The sequence below is a fragment of the Onychostoma macrolepis genome, chromosome 12 (assembly GCF_012432095.1).
Source record: "Onychostoma macrolepis isolate SWU-2019 chromosome 12, ASM1243209v1, whole genome shotgun sequence".
In the NCBI taxonomy this organism is placed as follows: Eukaryota; Metazoa; Chordata; class Actinopteri; order Cypriniformes; family Cyprinidae; genus Onychostoma; species Onychostoma macrolepis.
Genome location: NC_081166.1, coordinates 21473273 through 21490918, shown reverse-complemented (window position 1 = coordinate 21490918; position 17646 = coordinate 21473273). Strand labels below are relative to the sequence as shown.

The window sequence follows — 17646 nt, the reverse complement described above, 5'->3', positions numbered from 1 at the left end:
TTGTTCTTGCTGTACTGTAGTAGAACCAGTTCAGTTTGGAAAGCAGCAGTATTGCGTGTGACTGATCTTACTATCGTCAGAAGTCCAGAGGTCAGACTAGACACCAAGTCTTTACCGGCACGAGCGCACACAATGGTGTTATGAGCACCAGATACAGCCGGCCCATGATCCGCAGTCACCATCAAACACATCTCGATGAACTGGCATGCGTAACGTGGTAATCTGTCAAAAACACACATGCACTCTCCTGATTTTAAGCAAAAACCATACATTATACAATACAAATACAGATGGTTTCTCAGTCAGTTCATTTGAATATTCTACATAATGTAGGAATTTTACATAACAAACCTTCTCTGAAACCACAGCAGGCCCAGTACTCCTCCTAGTCCCATTTCCTCTTTGAACACCTCTGTGATGGGCATACCAGCATATATGAGCTCCTGGCCCCTTTCATCACAGATACTAGTCATGAATGATGCAGGTTTACGAATCAAACCCAGCTCCTACACACACACACAAAAGCAACTCAGATAAATACTGAAAATTGACCATATCCTCCTTTTTACTATGCATTTTAGCAGCCAGCAATTTTCATTGTCTTTGATGTCCAGTGATTCAAGAGAGACAGAGATTCCATCAAAATGCTCCATATGTGTTAAAAGCGCATTTCTTAAAATTTGACAAAAAGAAAATGTGAAACTATATCATGAGCAAATCATCTTGAGGAAGTTCATTTTGTGTCATATGTCACCTTTATTTATATAGCGCTTTTAACAATAATAGACTAACATAGAGCAGCTGTATGACCTCCTTGTTTTGGGGAGAGGTGTATTTCCTGTTTGCTGTATTTGTTGAAAATGAAAAAAATAAAGATTCTGCACTTGGTTCCATTCACATGTAACACAATTTCAAGTCCGTAATAGAATCCACCAAAGAGCAAAAAAAAAAAAAAGTGAATTCTAGAAATTAAAAAAAAAAAGAAAAAAAAAAAAAGGGTCACACTTTATATTAGGTGGCCTTAACTACTACTTACATCAAAAAATAAGTACAAATGTACTTATTGTGTTCATATTGTATTGCAAAACACTTTTGCTGTTATTGAGGTGGGATACGGGTAAGGTTAGGGACAGGTTTGGTGGTATACATATAGGTATTTTTAAAAATGTAAGTACAATGTAAAAAACAGTGGGTACGGAAAGTATTCAGACCCCCCTTAAATTTTTCACTCTTTGTTATATTGCAGCCATTTGCTAAAATCATTTAAGTTCATTTTTTTCCCTCATTAATGTACACACAGCACCACATATTGACAGAAAAACACAGAATTGTTGACATTTTTGCAGATTTATTAAAAAAGAAAAACTGAAATATCACATGGTCCTAAGTATTCAGACCCTTTGCTGTGACACTCATATATTTAACTCAGGTGCTGTCCATTTCTTCTGATCATCCTTGAGATGGTTCTACACCTTCATTTGAGTCCAGCTGTGTTTGATTATACTGATTGGACTTGATTAGGAAAGCCACACACCTGTCTATATAAGACCTTACAGCTCACAGTGCATGTCAGAGCAAATGAGAATCATGAGGTCAAAGGAACTGCCTGAAGAGCTCAGAGACAGAATTGTGGCAAGGCACAGATCTGGCCAAGGTTACAAAAAAATTTCTGCTGCACTTAAGGTTCCTAAGAGCACAGTGGCCTCCATAATCCTTAAATGGAAGACGTTTGGGACGACCAGAACCCTTCCTAGAGCTGGCCGTCCGGCCAAACTGAGCTATCGGGGGAGAAGAGCCTTGGTGAGAGAGGTAAAGAAGAACCCAAAGATCACTGTGGCTGAGCTCCAGAGATGCAGTCGAGAGATGGGAGAAAGTTGTAGAAAGTCAACCATCACTGCAGCCCTCCACCAGTCGGGGCTTTATGGCAGAGTGGCCCGACGGAAGCCTCTCCTCAGTGCAAGACACATGGAAGCCCGCATGGAGTTTGCTAAAAAACACCTGAAGGACTCCAAGATGGTGAGAAATAAGCTCATCACCTGTCCAATACAGTCCCAACAGTGAAGCATGGTGGTGGCAGCATCATGCTGTGGGGGTGTTTTTCAGCTGCAGGGACAGGACGACTGGTTGCAATCGAGGGAAAGATGAAAGCGGCCAAGTACAGGGATATACTGGACGAAAACCTTCTCCAGAGTGCTCAGGACCTCAGACTGGGCCGAAGGTTTACCTTCCAACAAGACAACGACCCTAAGCACACAGCTAAAATAACGAAGGAGTGGCTTCACAACAACTCTGTGACTGTTCTTGAATGGCCCAGCCAGAGCCCTGACTTAAACCCAATTGAGCATCTCTGGAGAGACCTAAAAATGGCTGTCCACCAATGTTTACCATCCAACCTGACAGAACTGGAGAGGATCTGCAAGGAGGAATGGCAGAGGATCCCCAAATCCAGGTGTGAAAAACTTGTTGCATCTTTCCCAAAAAGACTCATGGCTGTATTAGATCAAAAGGGTGCTTCTACTAAATACTGAGCAAAGGGTCTGAATACTTAGGACCATGTGATATTTCAGTTTTTCTTTTTTAATAAATCTGCAAAAATGTCAACAATTCTGTGTTTTTCTGTCAATATGGGGTGCTGTGTGTACATTAATGAGGAAAAAAATGAACTTAAATGATTTTAGCAAATGGCTGCAATATAACAAAGAGTGAAAAATTTAAGGGGGTCTGAATACTTTCCGTACCCACTGTATGTAGACAATAAGTGCATTGTACCAAATGATTAATTTAAATGTAAGTACATAGTTAAGGCCACCTAATATAAAGTGGGACCAAAAAAAGTCAAATTTTTCTTTTTTCTCCAAAATGTCATTTTTTGTATTTTTCCCTTTTCTTTTTTTCTTTTCTTTCTTTTTTCCCTCTTCTGCATCTCCTCTGAAAATATTTGTAAATTTCCAGTGAAGCATCTGGTCTGTTACTGATTCATTAATTGAATTGATTAGATACACGTGTTGATATGCGAGGAACTGAATATAAAAATGAACTGTTTCAATAGTATGTGAACACTGAGGAAGGTCCTGCGTGACTGAAACATCTGTTGATTTTAACATGCACTAAGCACTTTATGAGAATAAAGAAGATTGCTAGTATCTCGCATGTAATCCTTTTATTTGGATACATGGCAAACAAATTTCAAGTTTGAAATTGAACTGAGTTGTTTTGCTCTTTGGTGGATGCTGTATTTGTTGCACAGAGTTAAAGTCAGAATGAGCAAAATAACTCGCATAAATCCTTCCAGTTACCACATACATAACACCCAGTCATCATTTTAGCACGGAATTGTAGATTCTGTCGCAATTAAGCTGCAACTGAACAGTGTTGCAGGAAACTAAACTCTTCTAAATAAGAGACATTCTGGATTCCACTCTCAACACTACTAGGAGGTACTGCAACACATAATACTATAAACAGAAGAATTCTCAGTGAGAATTCATATCATATCACTGATTACAGCATTTTGTGATGTACAGAAATAATGCAATCCTTTTTTACACGGTAATGGGAATGGGTGCAGGTCTTACTCTTGCCCAGGAGTAATCCATTGGGACGGTAGGAGGAGGAACTTCCTGTGCTGGAACAATGATTCCTTTTGCGACAAGGTCATCATACACAAACCTTCCCAACAAAACAGAGAAAATTAACACAACAGCTGAAGCATTAATAGTTTAACTCAATTCAGACTAGAGGTCGACCGATTCATCGGTTTTGCCGATTAATCGGCACCAATAGTTTATTGCCACAACTATCGGTTATCGGCAAAAATCCATGCCGATAGTTTTCCGGTTTGCAACCGTTGCCGGAATGGCTGAGAAGGGTCCGCTGACATTATACAGTACGAGAGCGGCCTCTAGCGGCGGAAATTACTGACAGCACGTGTTGTTTATTTTGACACGTGACACTGCGCGCTGCACAGAGCGGGAAACTCCAGACGCGCATTTAAATGCAGCCGACAGAAAAGCCTGCCGAGGAACAGAGCGCCATTCACATAGTTTTCTATTAAATGACATTATATTTGTCCCAAATCGTTGTGAATGTATATAATGACTTCATCCTAGGCTATAAATGATGTATTGTGCATTTTTCAGCAAAACGTTTGTCTTTCTGTGGCTCTAATAAAGTCGGTATGCTTCATGTAGAGAGCTGTAATAGATTGCGCGTTCTCTTTCCACTTGCTCCGTTTTCTTAAAAACCGAACTTCAAACTCATTTATGCCACATTGTTCATTCTTGAAGCAAACTTATGTCCGTTTGGTGATTTAAATAAATTGTTTTAGACCGCCACTTGAATTGAACGCAAAGCGTCTGGTGTGTGTGTGCGTGTGTGTAATACCTCTGAGTTCTCCTAGACGCAGCACTGCTCGACTAACTTTTTTTTTTGATTAGATAATTATCAAGTGTTAAAAAATAGGAGCAAATAAAGTGTGTGAGTACACATACAATATCCATATGTATGTAATTTTAATGCTATGGCCTTGTGTAGATATTTAAACATGGCCATCTTTAAGCATGACTGTTGAAATTAAATGGTAACATTTAACAATAAGAGTCCATTCGTAGCATTAATGAAAACTGTAGAAGTATTGTTCCTTGTTAGAGTGTTTTCATTTCAACATTCACTATTAGCTACTAATAGGCTATATTTTTACATTTTAAAGTTTCTTCTTTTAACATTAGCAAATTATGAAATAACTTTAATGATCAATATAGTAAATAATATTAATATTTTTATTCATTTACAAAGTATGGTTCAGTACTGTTGCTGCTTTTTTTTTTTTTTTTTTTTTTTAAATAGTAAAGCACTAGCTCTCTTTCAGTATCCATTTTGAAAACTATCGGTTGATTAATCGGTATCGGCCAGTGTGGTCCAACCTAGCTATCGGTATCGGTAAAATCCACTATCGGTCGACCTCTAATTCAGACTACAAAAACTTTGACAACACAACACACAGTTCTGCTGCAGCATTGGAGAGTCAGTGCTGCGTGATACATAAAGGCATAACCGCAATAAATACGATACTTGAAGATTTCTACAAGTTTGTCAATTTAACTGGTATATCATCCACCCTATTGATTAGTGAACACTACTTTTTGAAATAAGCTCATTCTCAACTCCCCAGAGTTAATAAGTTGAGTTTTACCGTTTTGGAATCCATTCAGCCGATCTCTGGGTCTGGCGATAGCACTTTTAGCAGCAGCATAGATCATTGAATCGATTAGACCAGTAGCATCGCGTTCAAAATGACCAAGAGTTTCGATATTTGTCCTATTTAAAACTTGACTCTTCTGTAGTTATATCGTGTAGTAAGACCGGCAGAAAATGAAAAGTTGCGATTTTCAGGCCGATTTGGCTGAACTATACTCTCATTCCGGCGTAATAATCAGGAACTTTGCTGCCGTACCATGGCGCAGGCAGTGACACGCAGCGCCTGAAAGCAGTCCCCAGCTATATTATAACCAGTTACCCAGCTGGGGACTACTTTCAGGCGCCGCGTAATATCACTGCGCCTGCTGCGCCATGGTACGGCAGCAAAGTTCCTTGATTATTACGCCGAATGAGAGTATAGTTCCTAATCATATCAGCCTAGAAAATCGCAACTTTTCATTTTCCGCCGGTCTTAGTACACGATATAACTACAGAAGAGTCAAGTTTTAAATAGGACAAATATCGAAACTCTTTGGTCATTTTTGAACGCGATGCTACTGGTCTAATCGGATTCAATGATCTATGCTAAGCTATGCTAAAAGTGCTATCGCCAGACCCGGAGATCGGCTGAATGGATTCAAAAACGGTAAAACTCAACTTATTAACTCTGGGGGAGTTGGAGAATGAGCCTATTTCCAAAAAAAGTGGAGTGTTCCTTTAAGAATACAGCTGTGAAAACTTTATATCGCCAAAGCGATTCTATATAAAGCACTTAATAAAGGGCCTGAATACGTAAATTGTAGTGTTTAGGTTATATTATATTTCCTCTATAAAGAATACTTCTAATTTCTGTTACTCACTTGATGACATCACCTAATTCATCAAAGCTATTAGGCACAAATGCACCTGCTTCCCGTAGTGCTTGATTTTTGGCCACAGCTGTTTCTGACACTTGATTGGCACACGCTCCCGCATGGCCAAACTGCACCTAAAACATTTAAATTAACAACACTATGTTACTGCTGTCACTAGTTAGGTTACACATACTGAACAGTTCTAGAGCAAAAAAGAAAATTTCATAACATTCAGTGGCCCTGTCCCAAATGCAGCACTTCCTGTGGACTTGCAGTCTATGGCCACGTACACACTGCAGTTAAATTCGGTTGTCAGTTCACCTTTTACTCCTTAATCGCGTTCTGTACACACATAATTCACTAAAATATGGGAGTGACAACCGCATTCTACAACCACATTAACTCCCGAAAAATACAGGTATTGACAACCGCCCTGCGGTAGTGTCAGTGTTGCCAGATCTTCATCGAAAAACCCCCAAAACAAAAAAACAAACAAACAAGGACAAGCACAAAAAAACACTAAAACACCCAAATGCGTTATGTTTTATAACACCAAAAAAAAATAATCTCATATCCACGACAGACCACTTTATTAACTCCATAAAGTGCCTGACAATCTGAAATCTTTATGAGCTAAGACCAAACAACATGCCTAAAATCACTTGTAAATATGAGGACATGGCAACACTGCAAGACAGTGCTCTCTAAAGCAGCCTCCCGAGCAGCATAAACAAAGCTCCTGCATTTAAATGCGGTTGTCACTCCTGAAACTTGCAGTGTGTACGTGGCCTATGTTTCACAAGTCCACAAGACCGTAGAGCATCTCATTACATGTAATGCTCTTGAGCCGTCCCTATGCATTACAAGCATGGACTCAAAATACCACATGGGCTGAGAGTGCCAGTTGGGCCAGGGACAATATGCATTAAGTGCCTCAAATGCCATGTAAAAGGATGTACCTCAGATGAGAACATGGTAGCACACGTTCCAATACACCAGCACACAACTGGTTTAGTGATTCTGCCATCTGAAATGCCCTGACAGATGTTATATTCTTCTGTGCCTCCGATCTTAAAGACAGAACACATAATTAGAATTACAGGACCTTATCGAATTACTCAACTCTTATATTACTGTCATAAGTTACAGAATTATGTAAAAAAAAATATTCAGTCAAAGAACTGACCACAAGTGGTAGCACATATCCATTTTTACATAGATTAATTAATTTATAAGGAGATCCTTTTTTATATTATATTGAAAATATGCAATATTTTGAAAATATTTTTGCCATACAGTATGCTTATGATAGCTATTTACTGACGAGTATGAATTCTTGGAATTGGGTTCACCTTTAAACATAAAGCATTACTTTCACCTAACATAAAATAGTGCTGCATACTCATCTGTCCATTCAAGACAACTGAGGAGTTTTAGCATTTAATGATACAAATCTCATGTAAATATCTGTCTTATGTGAAAACGCCTTTTTCCACAAGAGTATATGACATAATCTTGATTAGGGGCTCTTAAAGCTTTCTCATCTCACCTCTCCCAGAACGACAATCATCTTGACGCCTGGAGTGTCCTGATATCTGAGCACATGGTCCATAAATGTAGAGCCAGGAAATCTGTGGATGAGAGCAGCACATTAGGCGGTTTACAAGCTCAATTAACTAATAATTAGTATTTTCTGAATCCTGCTTTAATTTACCCTACAATAGCAGTTACATAACCACACCGAGAGGTTTTTAAAAAACTGGTACTCCATCAAACAGAATGACGACAAATGGCCAAAAAATGACTTCAAATGCAGTTTATCATTGTGCAAAAAGTATAAGCTTTTTAAACATTGTTATGTATGAGAAAAGTGAAATGAGGGGAAATCTACACAAGTATCAAGAAGTCAGACAGTCACACTGTCATAAACATCGACATCACAATACAGAAACGTAAAATGCGAATGCAAAAATGCAGAGGCAAAAAGGGGTAAATGGTGTGTTTTTTTTTTCTTGAAATAAAGTTGACTTTGGCTGCATGTCATATTATTTATTACCATTTAGCATGCTTTTGTTTTTCAAAAAAAAAAATCCACCCATAAGATGAAATGAGCAGATGAACAACTATGCAATGATTTTTAGAGATTGTTGGCTGATTTCAGTAAAGGAACGAACAAAAATGGATATCTAGTATTCAAATTACATGCGCCATGACAACACTTTTGAACACAGTTGAAAGGTTTGTACGTGTCCAACAGTTCAGTATGTTTTAAAAACAATAAGCTTCACAGTAAGCTTTAAAAAAACGATGGATAGCAACAATGCTTATCTGTCACTTATCTATCATAAGGTTAATTCACAAGGAAAGACATGTTCTGTTTGTCACCTGTCTCCTCCAATTGCAACTCCCTCATAAACTCCATCTGTAGTATGCGAGATGATGTTGTTGAGCTCATTGGACATCCCTCCTGAGCGGGACACATATGCCACACTGCCTGGTCTATACAGCTTTGATGCCAGGATATTGTCAAGCATTCCGCCTGTGTTCCCGATCTTAAAGCAGCCTGGCTTTATACCACCAACCTAAAACACACAAATGTGCTTAATCTCATTAATAAAACCAATACTTTGCATAAAGAAAATGACAAGCAAACATGTTTTTTCACAAGCTTCCTGAGATTTATGCTAATGTTGATTTTCAGCTATAAACAAAATATATAGTTATACAAATACTTAAACATTTGAAACACTCACGGTTGCAGGTCCAATGATAGTGACACCCTTTTCATCGGCTGTTTTGATGAGTTTGCGGGTCAAAGCTTCAGGAATGCCTTCAGCTATGATAGCTATAGTGTGTATCTGATAATATAAGAAGAAATCAGAAATCAGGGAACCAGGGTTATACCCACATGACCAGTGGTGCCCACTAGCCTGAAAAGGGAAATACATACATTGGAATGATATAAGCTTAACCACTGTTCAGGATAATATTGTACTGTACCAATTGAAAGTATGAGGAAACAGTGTTTGACAATACATAATTATACAGGTGACCCTCCTGATTAAGATCTAGCTGTATTTATAGTGTTGTCTAACATACTTCTTTTGTTGGACTTAATTGAGAAAGTTTTTTGAATTCTAATTTATCAGGATAAACTTTGAACTTGGACAACTGACACTGTTTGAAAGTAAAAAAACCCAAAAACAATTAAAAAGGCCTTTATATTTGCACGGACAGAGAACGAAACAAAAACAACAACAAAAAACAACTTACAAACAATTTTATTTTATTTTTTTGCTTTCAATAATTGCAAACTATTTGTTCATGTTTACTAATAATATAATATTACTTAGAACAAATTAGTACAGATTAAAAAGGGAGGATTAAACAAGAATGCATTAAATACTTAAAAGTATCAGGGTAGAATTGTTGCGTAATTCCAAATAAATAGATTATGATCCGCAAATAAATGTAAAGAGATGAACAAAAATTAAACATTGACAAATAAATAGAATCAGATCTACAAATAAATCTTACAGTTTCACAAACATGAATTAAATTCACAAAAAAAAAAAAATAAAAATAAAGATTTGCAAATAAAAAACATTTATTATATTTTTATGTCACAAACACAACTTTGCCTGGCATTCATTGGTGAATCATGTCCTGTGCATTTGTAGATCGCTGCACGCATTTGTGGATCGCTGTAAACATTCATGCATTTTGAAACATTTCTAGCGCTGCTGCTTTTAGGTATACAGCGACCTCTGGCTGTTCAAGTGTTAAACGGCTTGACTAAAAAACTGGGAAATGCTGCTGGCTGTTGTGTGACGGCAATTTATCCCATTAAACAAACCTGTATCCTTTATCATGAGGTTGAATCCAGTTGTTTATTTGTCAGTTACTTATTGATTTTCTTTCCATCTTGAATTACATGATGCTTTCATAACGCATTTGTTTCCAGTATAGCGTTGTTCCCATGGCCGTGATTCAAAGCGCTGTTTCTCTGGTATTTTCAAGCCATGTAAAATATAATACTGTGGCTTGACTTGATACACAGTCGAATGAAATCCAATTTTAAACATGCTTTACTGTACCAATTTTTATGGCCTTTATATTTCCTATTTGAGCCAATTCAGATGAAAGAAGTAATTTCAGGATGAGACCACCCTGATTGTAAAGCAAAACATGATTGGCTATAGTGAGAATGTGCTACGATTGGTCAGCGAAGTGAGGCTGTTGATTGGCTTTGTGAATCGTCAGTGTCTTGACACTAGAAATGTTTCAAAATGCACAAAAATGCATGCAGCGATTAACAAATGCACAGGGAGCGATCCACAGAAGCTTGCAGCGATTTACAAATGCACAGGATGCGATTCACAAATGAATGCCAGGCAGTTGTGTTTGTGACATTATTTGTGAATGTTTTATTTGCAAATCTCATTAATTTTTCTTTTTTTTGTGAATTTAATTCATGTTTGTGAAACTGTAAGGTATATTTGTGGGTCTGATTCTATTTATTTGTCAATGTTTAATTTCTGTTAATCTCTTTACATTGATTTGTGGATCATAATCTATTTATTTATTTATTACGCAACAATTCTACCCCCATATTTAAAGTGTTTCTCATTGTTAGTTCACATAATATTCAAATACCCAATGCGTGAACTAATATTAACAAATTTAAACTTCCTGTGAAGTGTGACCAACTCAAATTTTATTTTTTTTTATTTTTTTTGTGTGTATGTAAAAACTTTATTAGCTTTATTTACCAGCTAACAGAAACGCTGGGCTGTATGGGATTTTACCTGAGGATACTGCATTGTTTCCATGGTGCTGTCGAAAGCCGAGCGAAGAGAGGCAAAATTTATGAGCACATCAACGTCTGGATGTTTCTTCATAGCATCAGCCATGTTCTTATAGACAGGCAGTAAGATCTCCTTATGACCCCAGTAAAACTTCTGCTTGTGGTCACCACTGACATACACAAACACACATAATATAAAAATCATAAAAACCTACTCATGCCCTCAAACCCCAATCACATTTGACAATATTAAGTGCCATATAAATGAGTATAATAAACCAACTATTAGACATTGCAGAAGTTGCATTATGTTGAACAGCTTGATGATAGACAATCAGCATATAAAGGTTCTTTTTAAATGTACTGACGTGAAGGGGTAGACCATTGCGACAACAGAGGGTTCATCACGTGAACACACGTAATCAAAGTCCAGCATGCCTTGAACTGCCCGCGTCTGCATGCCCCACACAATTGCCTTTGTCTGCCTGCTGAATAGAGTCGTGGCTTTAGCTAAAGGGGTAGAGAGACAAATATTAGACTTAAATTCAACTCAAAGTAATTTACCTGCTTAATGCCATAAATCAAAATTATGTAAATATAAAGACCATTTAGTTCAACCAAGTATTGCATTAAGTTTGAGTGTCTAGAAAAACAAAACAAAAACAAGTGACATCAGTAAGGGTGTGAAAAGATTCAGTCAGAAACATAGAAAAGGGGTGCAGAAAATGAGAATTAGACACAGACAAGAAAATGCATATTTTAAACAAGCTACTGTATTATAATGTCCTACTTAAAAATATAAAAATGTGTATATTAATTTCAGGTGTGACACTATACATGTGACCCTGGACGACAAAACCAGTCTTAAGTGTAAATTTTTCGAAATTGAGATTTATACATCATCTGAAAGCTGAATAAATAAGATTTCCATTGATGTATGGTTTGTTAGGATCAGACAATATACCGAGATACAACTATTTGAAAATCTGGAATCTGAGGGTGCAAAAAAATCTAAATATTGAGAAAATCGCCTTTAAAGTTGTCCAAATTAAGTTCTTAGCAATGCATACTACTAATCAAAAATTAAGTTTTTATATATTTACGGTAGGAATTTTACAAAATATCTTCATGGAACAATGATCTTTACTTAATATCCTAATGATTTTTGGCATAAAAGAAAAATCAATAATTTTGAACCATACAATGTATTTTTGGCTATTGCTAGAAATATACCCCAGCGACTTAAGACTGGTTTTGTGGTCCAGGGTCACATATGAAAAATGTATACAGTACTATTTATGACTTTTGACAAAGAAAGTCTAGCCAAATCAAAGTTTTTCATATTTTCTCAAAGATATGTGAATTCTAATAAATTCTTAAATAAATAGGCTAAAGTAGGCTAATCTTAAACTAAATATTCATGAAGACACATGAAGTAACCACATGGGTGGCTCTGCTCTCATTACAACTCCAAGTTTCTGCAATGTTCAGGCAAACTAGACGTTCTAAATGGGGACATTTGTGTGAATTCAGTTATTATTTTGTCAAATGGACTAAATGTAAACATCTGTTACGTGAAATGCCTTTTTCAATACTAAAAAATATGATCGTTTTAAATGATCCCTTTAACTTATTTATTTATTAAATTAACATTTTGCTTATTCTGCAAGGTGAACATAGATGTATTAACTCCGGTGTATATCTTGCTGTGGCTGGCTGTAACACAAGTTGAGACACATTTAGGTTTGTGAAATCCCACACGCAAATCACAAATACCATTTGTGTGTTATGTTGCACAGTAAAGGCCAGTTCACACCAAGTCAAGCGTTTGTCACACAAATTTTGTGTGATATTCATATGCGAGTTGTCTTCACATCAGTATGTAAATAATTTATGCAAATTCACTCTGATATTAGGTTACACTTAAGAAATGTGAATATGTACTAGTTATCCTGGTACACACAAAGCATTCCTTTTCATGCAACATTCCATTTGTTATTTATGCTTTCAAGCAGCCATTCAACTTATTTAATTAATACTAACCAGATTTTTGTATTGCATAGAGCAAGATCTTCTCAATATCCTCTCTTCCTCTTACCAATGCTATTCATTGCTTCCTGGTAATATGCTATGACTAAGTGCCACAAAGTCATAGGCTGCATCTGAATATGCATACTTCACTATTATAAAGTAGGTGAAAAACATTATGTGAAAAGCAGAGTATGTTTGAATTCATAGTATTCATACCACACCTGGCAGTTCACCTGTTCTGCCTTTAATCAGAACAGCAAGTTAAATGGCGTGCAAACAGCTTTGTTCTTCACAAAAACAAAAAAAAAACAACTTAAAGCAGCTTTTTGCTGCTCGCATGCAAACATAGATGCAAGCTGGGCTGCCAATACGGAGGGACAACAGACCCAAGTGAGTTTGAAAACACCCAACACTGCAAGGGGCCTGTGTAACTGCAACATGCCCTGTGTAAAAACCTAATTTATGTATCAGACTAAATATTTAATATTCTCTTTCTGAATATCAGAACTCCTGGACAATCAAACTATAGGACCAGAACTACTTCTTGGATAATTGACTAATAACTGCTGCCATGCCAGCATATGACACTGTGCAAAGAAACACACTAAACACTTGACCAGCCCTGAGCTCTTACCTTTAAGCGCCGCATTAAACATGGCTCTTGCAGACCATGAAACTAATTATTATGATGAACAAAGACAGCATGAGGAGAGAAAAGAGACGGAATGAAAATGAACTTAAAATAATTAAAAAATGACTAACAGGACAAAACAAAACGAACAAAAAAACAACAAGACAAAATGTACACTGTGTGCAGAATTATTAGGTAAGTTGATATTCTGGTCATATTTTTTTTTTCCAAGAACATTTTACCAATTCCAAACCACATCAATCTTAATAACTACTATTGATTTTGTATTTAATAATTCCTAAGTTATATATAATTATCCGTGAAGGCTGAAAGTCAAAAGCTCCTTATTTCAGGTGTGCAGAATTATTAGGCAGGTTTTCTTTTACAGATAAAATGAGCCAAAAAAAGAGATTGAACTCAGACTAAAAGTTAAAAAAAAATAAAAAATAATTAAATACCCATGAGAAGGATGCAATAATTGAATTAGCAAAGTTAAGGCATGACCATTGGGCAGCTAAATGCTCATTGGGTCAGAAGGGTCAGAAAAAACAGGTGGAGAAGAAAAGACACGTTAACTGCACAAGAATTAAGAATTAAGGTGAAGAATTAGGTGTGAAACCATCAGGAATCATTTAGTCTCCAGCACCATCATTTTCCAGAACTGCAACCTTCCTGGAGTCTCCAGAAGTGCAATGTGTCAGGTTCTCAGAGACCTTGCTTGGGTAAAAAATGCTAAAAAATAACCCTCACTTAATAAGAATAACATGCTGAAGTGTTGTGAAATATATGAAGACTGATTTTGTATAGGCTTTATGGACAGATAAGTTGAGAGTGACTCTCGAAGGACCAGCATCACATCCTCTTGTACCACTGTTTGAAGAATTTATCTTTCAGAATCTGGCAGTAAGTTTTAGGAGCTTAAAGCTTAATTCATTTAGCTGCCCAATGATCATGCCTTAACTTTGCTAATTCTATTATTGAATTAGTATTGCATCCTTCTCATGGGCATTTAATTATTTAATTTAACTTATAGAGATTATTTAGTTCAATCTCTTTTTTGGCTCATTTTATCTGTAAAGGAAAATCTGCCTAATAATTCAGCACACCTGAAATAAGGAGTTTTTGACTTTCAGCCTTCATGGACAATTATATATAACTTAGAAATGATTAAATACAAAATCAATAGTAGTTAAGATTGATGTGGTTTGGAATTGGTAAAATTTTCTTGGCAAAAAAATATGACCATAATATCAACTTGCCTAATAATTCTGCACACAGTGTATATGTACTGAGAAAAAGGGAAAAAAAAGTAAAGGTGCAGTAAGTAACTTTTTTGTACTCCTAGCAAATCTGCCCCAAATCTCATTATTGGTTCACATAACACTCATGAGCAGTGTGTATTTATTTCAGCATCTGTATTAACAGTTCCCAGCATTCACATAAGCAGCATGGCACTGAATAGCAGAAGCACAGGTGGAAGTAAAGTTTCAGTCATTCGTCACAGAAAATAAACTAAACCTGCACTAGGAGTCAATTTATCACCACACTCTAATACAATTTATAACTAATGGCAGCTATAGAAAGAAATAATAAATGTGGTAAATCAAGCAATCAACTTCAACACTGAAAAAATGTTATTGAACACTTATTTGTACTTTTTTCAACTAATTAAATATAACTTTAAAGTAAGTTTTTCAAGATGCATGATTTTAAAAAAAAAAATTAAAAAAAAAAATCACTAACCTTTTCTGTTTAAAGATATTTTACACAAATGCCAAACAATACAATTCTAAAACTGCAAAAAATTATGATTTAAACAGCTTTACAGCTCAAATAATAACAGAAGTGTTTATAAATGATAAGCTTCACAAGCTGGCCCTTATTTAAATCTGGTAATCAACATTACACCACAAATGCTATCAGCTGAGTTTAACCTGAATTCTGAATATTCTTTTAAATGACAATTCTTTTAGTTGCCATTTAAAAACTAAATCAGCCTTTTAAACTAAAACATCACAGTAATGTTTAAAAACACCATTTAACTGAACATTTAAATACATATATAAAAATTCTAAACATTAAAGCTGCAGTCCATAACTTTTGGCACTCTAGCGGTTAATAAACAGAACTGCGTGCGTGTTGTGGAAGTACATTGTAGCCAGAGCTACTTTTCTCTGTTCATGTCTATGACGAATCATGCAGGTACCGGGCTAGTCCGCAAAGGTACCTACCCGAACCAGTCTAAATAGTCAGATTATAAACACTTATAGGTGTACAGTAGTGATTCAGGACAAGCCAAAAACACGCTTTGGAAAATGGATTCATGGTGTACTCGCTTATTATATCAATTTTGTACATTTTGAACACAAAAAAAGTTACGGACTGCAGCTTTAAATAAATATTAAAAAATTTAATTAAAGAACATTTTTTTTTTTTTTTAAATAAATAAATAAATAAATAAATAAATAAAAAGTCAAATGTCAAGCTACTTGCCTAGGCAAGTGCAATTAAAAAAAAAAAAAGAAACTAATGTGATCAAGGAAAATAGAAACTTATGGGGTAAAATTCTGCTTGTTCTTGATTTTTAAAAGAACTTTACTGGTTTGTGGTGGTGGCCAGCTCAAGTTTTCAATGGGGCTTTCTGATCCTCTGATATTTGCACCAAACATTGCCCCTCTCCTAACATTCACTGAATGTTTGTGAAGAACCTAAACAACTGATTTAGACCTTTTGAGTTGATAAAGTTATCTTGGCTTGTTGGTAGAAATGAAGTTACAATGCCTTCAAAGAAATCTAAACAATTTAGCAAAAACATTTTTCATGGTACTTTGAATGTGAATGTTAGTTATAAGTATACCAAATTACAAGATGCTGGCACATGTCTTAGATAAAGTTCACACGTGGTCAATTGTTGGTACCCTTGCTAAATATGATTAAAGGCGGCTGTGGAAATAAATCTGCATTGTTAATCCTTTTGATCTATTATTTAAAAAAAAAAAAAAAAAAAAACCTAAACTTTCATACTTTCATTGGAGAATAAGAATTTCAAATGGGGGGAAATATCATTATGAAATGTTTTTTTTCTCAAATACATGTTGGTACTGTACTGTACGGTACCCCTAGAAATTTTTATGAGTAAAATATATCTGAAATATATTCCCTTTCATATTCACAATTTTGAGCACACCAGCGTGATTATGAGCATGAAATGATCCAGCCATGGCTACCTGTTTCACAGAAATATAAATAGGAGAGAAAACAAAAAGGCCAAATTCCAAATGAATCATCCATCACAATGAGAAAAACCAAAGAATATATTTCTGATGTGCATCAAAAGATAATTGAGCTTCACAAATTAGAAAGTGGCTTTAAGAAAAGAGCAAGAGCAGTGAAAATGTCCATTTCCACCATCAGGGCAATAATTAATAATTTCCAATCAACATAAAATGTTACAAATCTGTCTGGAAGAGGACGTGTGTCTATATCGTCCTAATGCACGGTGAGAAGGAGAGTTTGAGTGGCCAAAGACTCTTCAAGGATCACAGCTGGAGACTTGCAGAAAAAGGTTGAGTTTCGGGGACACAAAATCTTCACAAAAAATGATCAAACAGCATCTACATCATCACATGTTGTTTGGGAGGGTTTCAAGAAAGGAAAAAAAAAAAAAAAAAAAAAAAAATCAAGGAAAGAAAATGCTTTCCCCAAAAAACAATCTCCAGCATATTCAGTTGTCACTTGTCAGACACGACTGGAACTTCCAATGGGACTGGCTTCTATGGTCAGATGTTACTAAAAAATTTAGCTTTTTAGCCGCACACACTCAAGATGGGTTTGGTGAACACAGGGATAAAAAGTTAGCCTGACTACGTCAGACTTTGTACTTCCGCTCAATTTCATTTCGCTTCTGTTCTCAGTCTGATATAGAAAACCATCTCCCAGTTTATCTCCGACTCCACAGCAGCCGGCCAACCAACGAACAGAGGGCGGGCTGAGAGCCGTGACGCAGATGCTAAGTGCCGAATTTAAGATTAGTTTAGGTGAAGGAAATCTAAAACGACGGCTTCCGGCAAGATGGCGCACTGAGTAGTCACATTTATTACGTGCTCTCATATTTAATCCCGAGTTTG

The 17646-nt window shown here is 36.1% G+C and overlaps 1 protein-coding gene across 2 annotated transcripts in view; it reads right to left on the bottom strand.

Moving 5' to 3' along the window:
- The window catches only part of aclyb (ATP citrate lyase b), a 113389-nt gene that overhangs the window by 11202 nt on the left and 84541 nt on the right, over nt 1–17646 (bottom strand). Inside the window, exons 14-24 of one of the 2 annotated variants that reach the window (XM_058792935.1) lie at nt 13523–13564; nt 11226–11367; nt 10859–11027; nt 8804–8908; nt 8436–8632; nt 7600–7681; nt 7010–7120; nt 6057–6184; nt 3576–3669; nt 352–506; nt 72–222 (exon numbers count right to left, since the gene is read on the bottom strand). In XM_058792935.1, coding sequence (XP_058648918.1) covers nt 72–222; nt 352–506; nt 3576–3669; nt 6057–6184; nt 7010–7120; nt 7600–7681; nt 8436–8632; nt 8804–8908; nt 10859–11027; nt 11226–11367; nt 13523–13564 — 1376 coding nt within the window. The remainder of the gene's footprint in view (nt 1–71; nt 223–351; nt 507–3575; nt 3670–6056; nt 6185–7009; nt 7121–7599; nt 7682–8435; nt 8633–8803; nt 8909–10858; nt 11028–11225; nt 11368–13522; nt 13565–17646) is intronic. The other variant, XM_058792936.1, reaches the window with a different exon arrangement.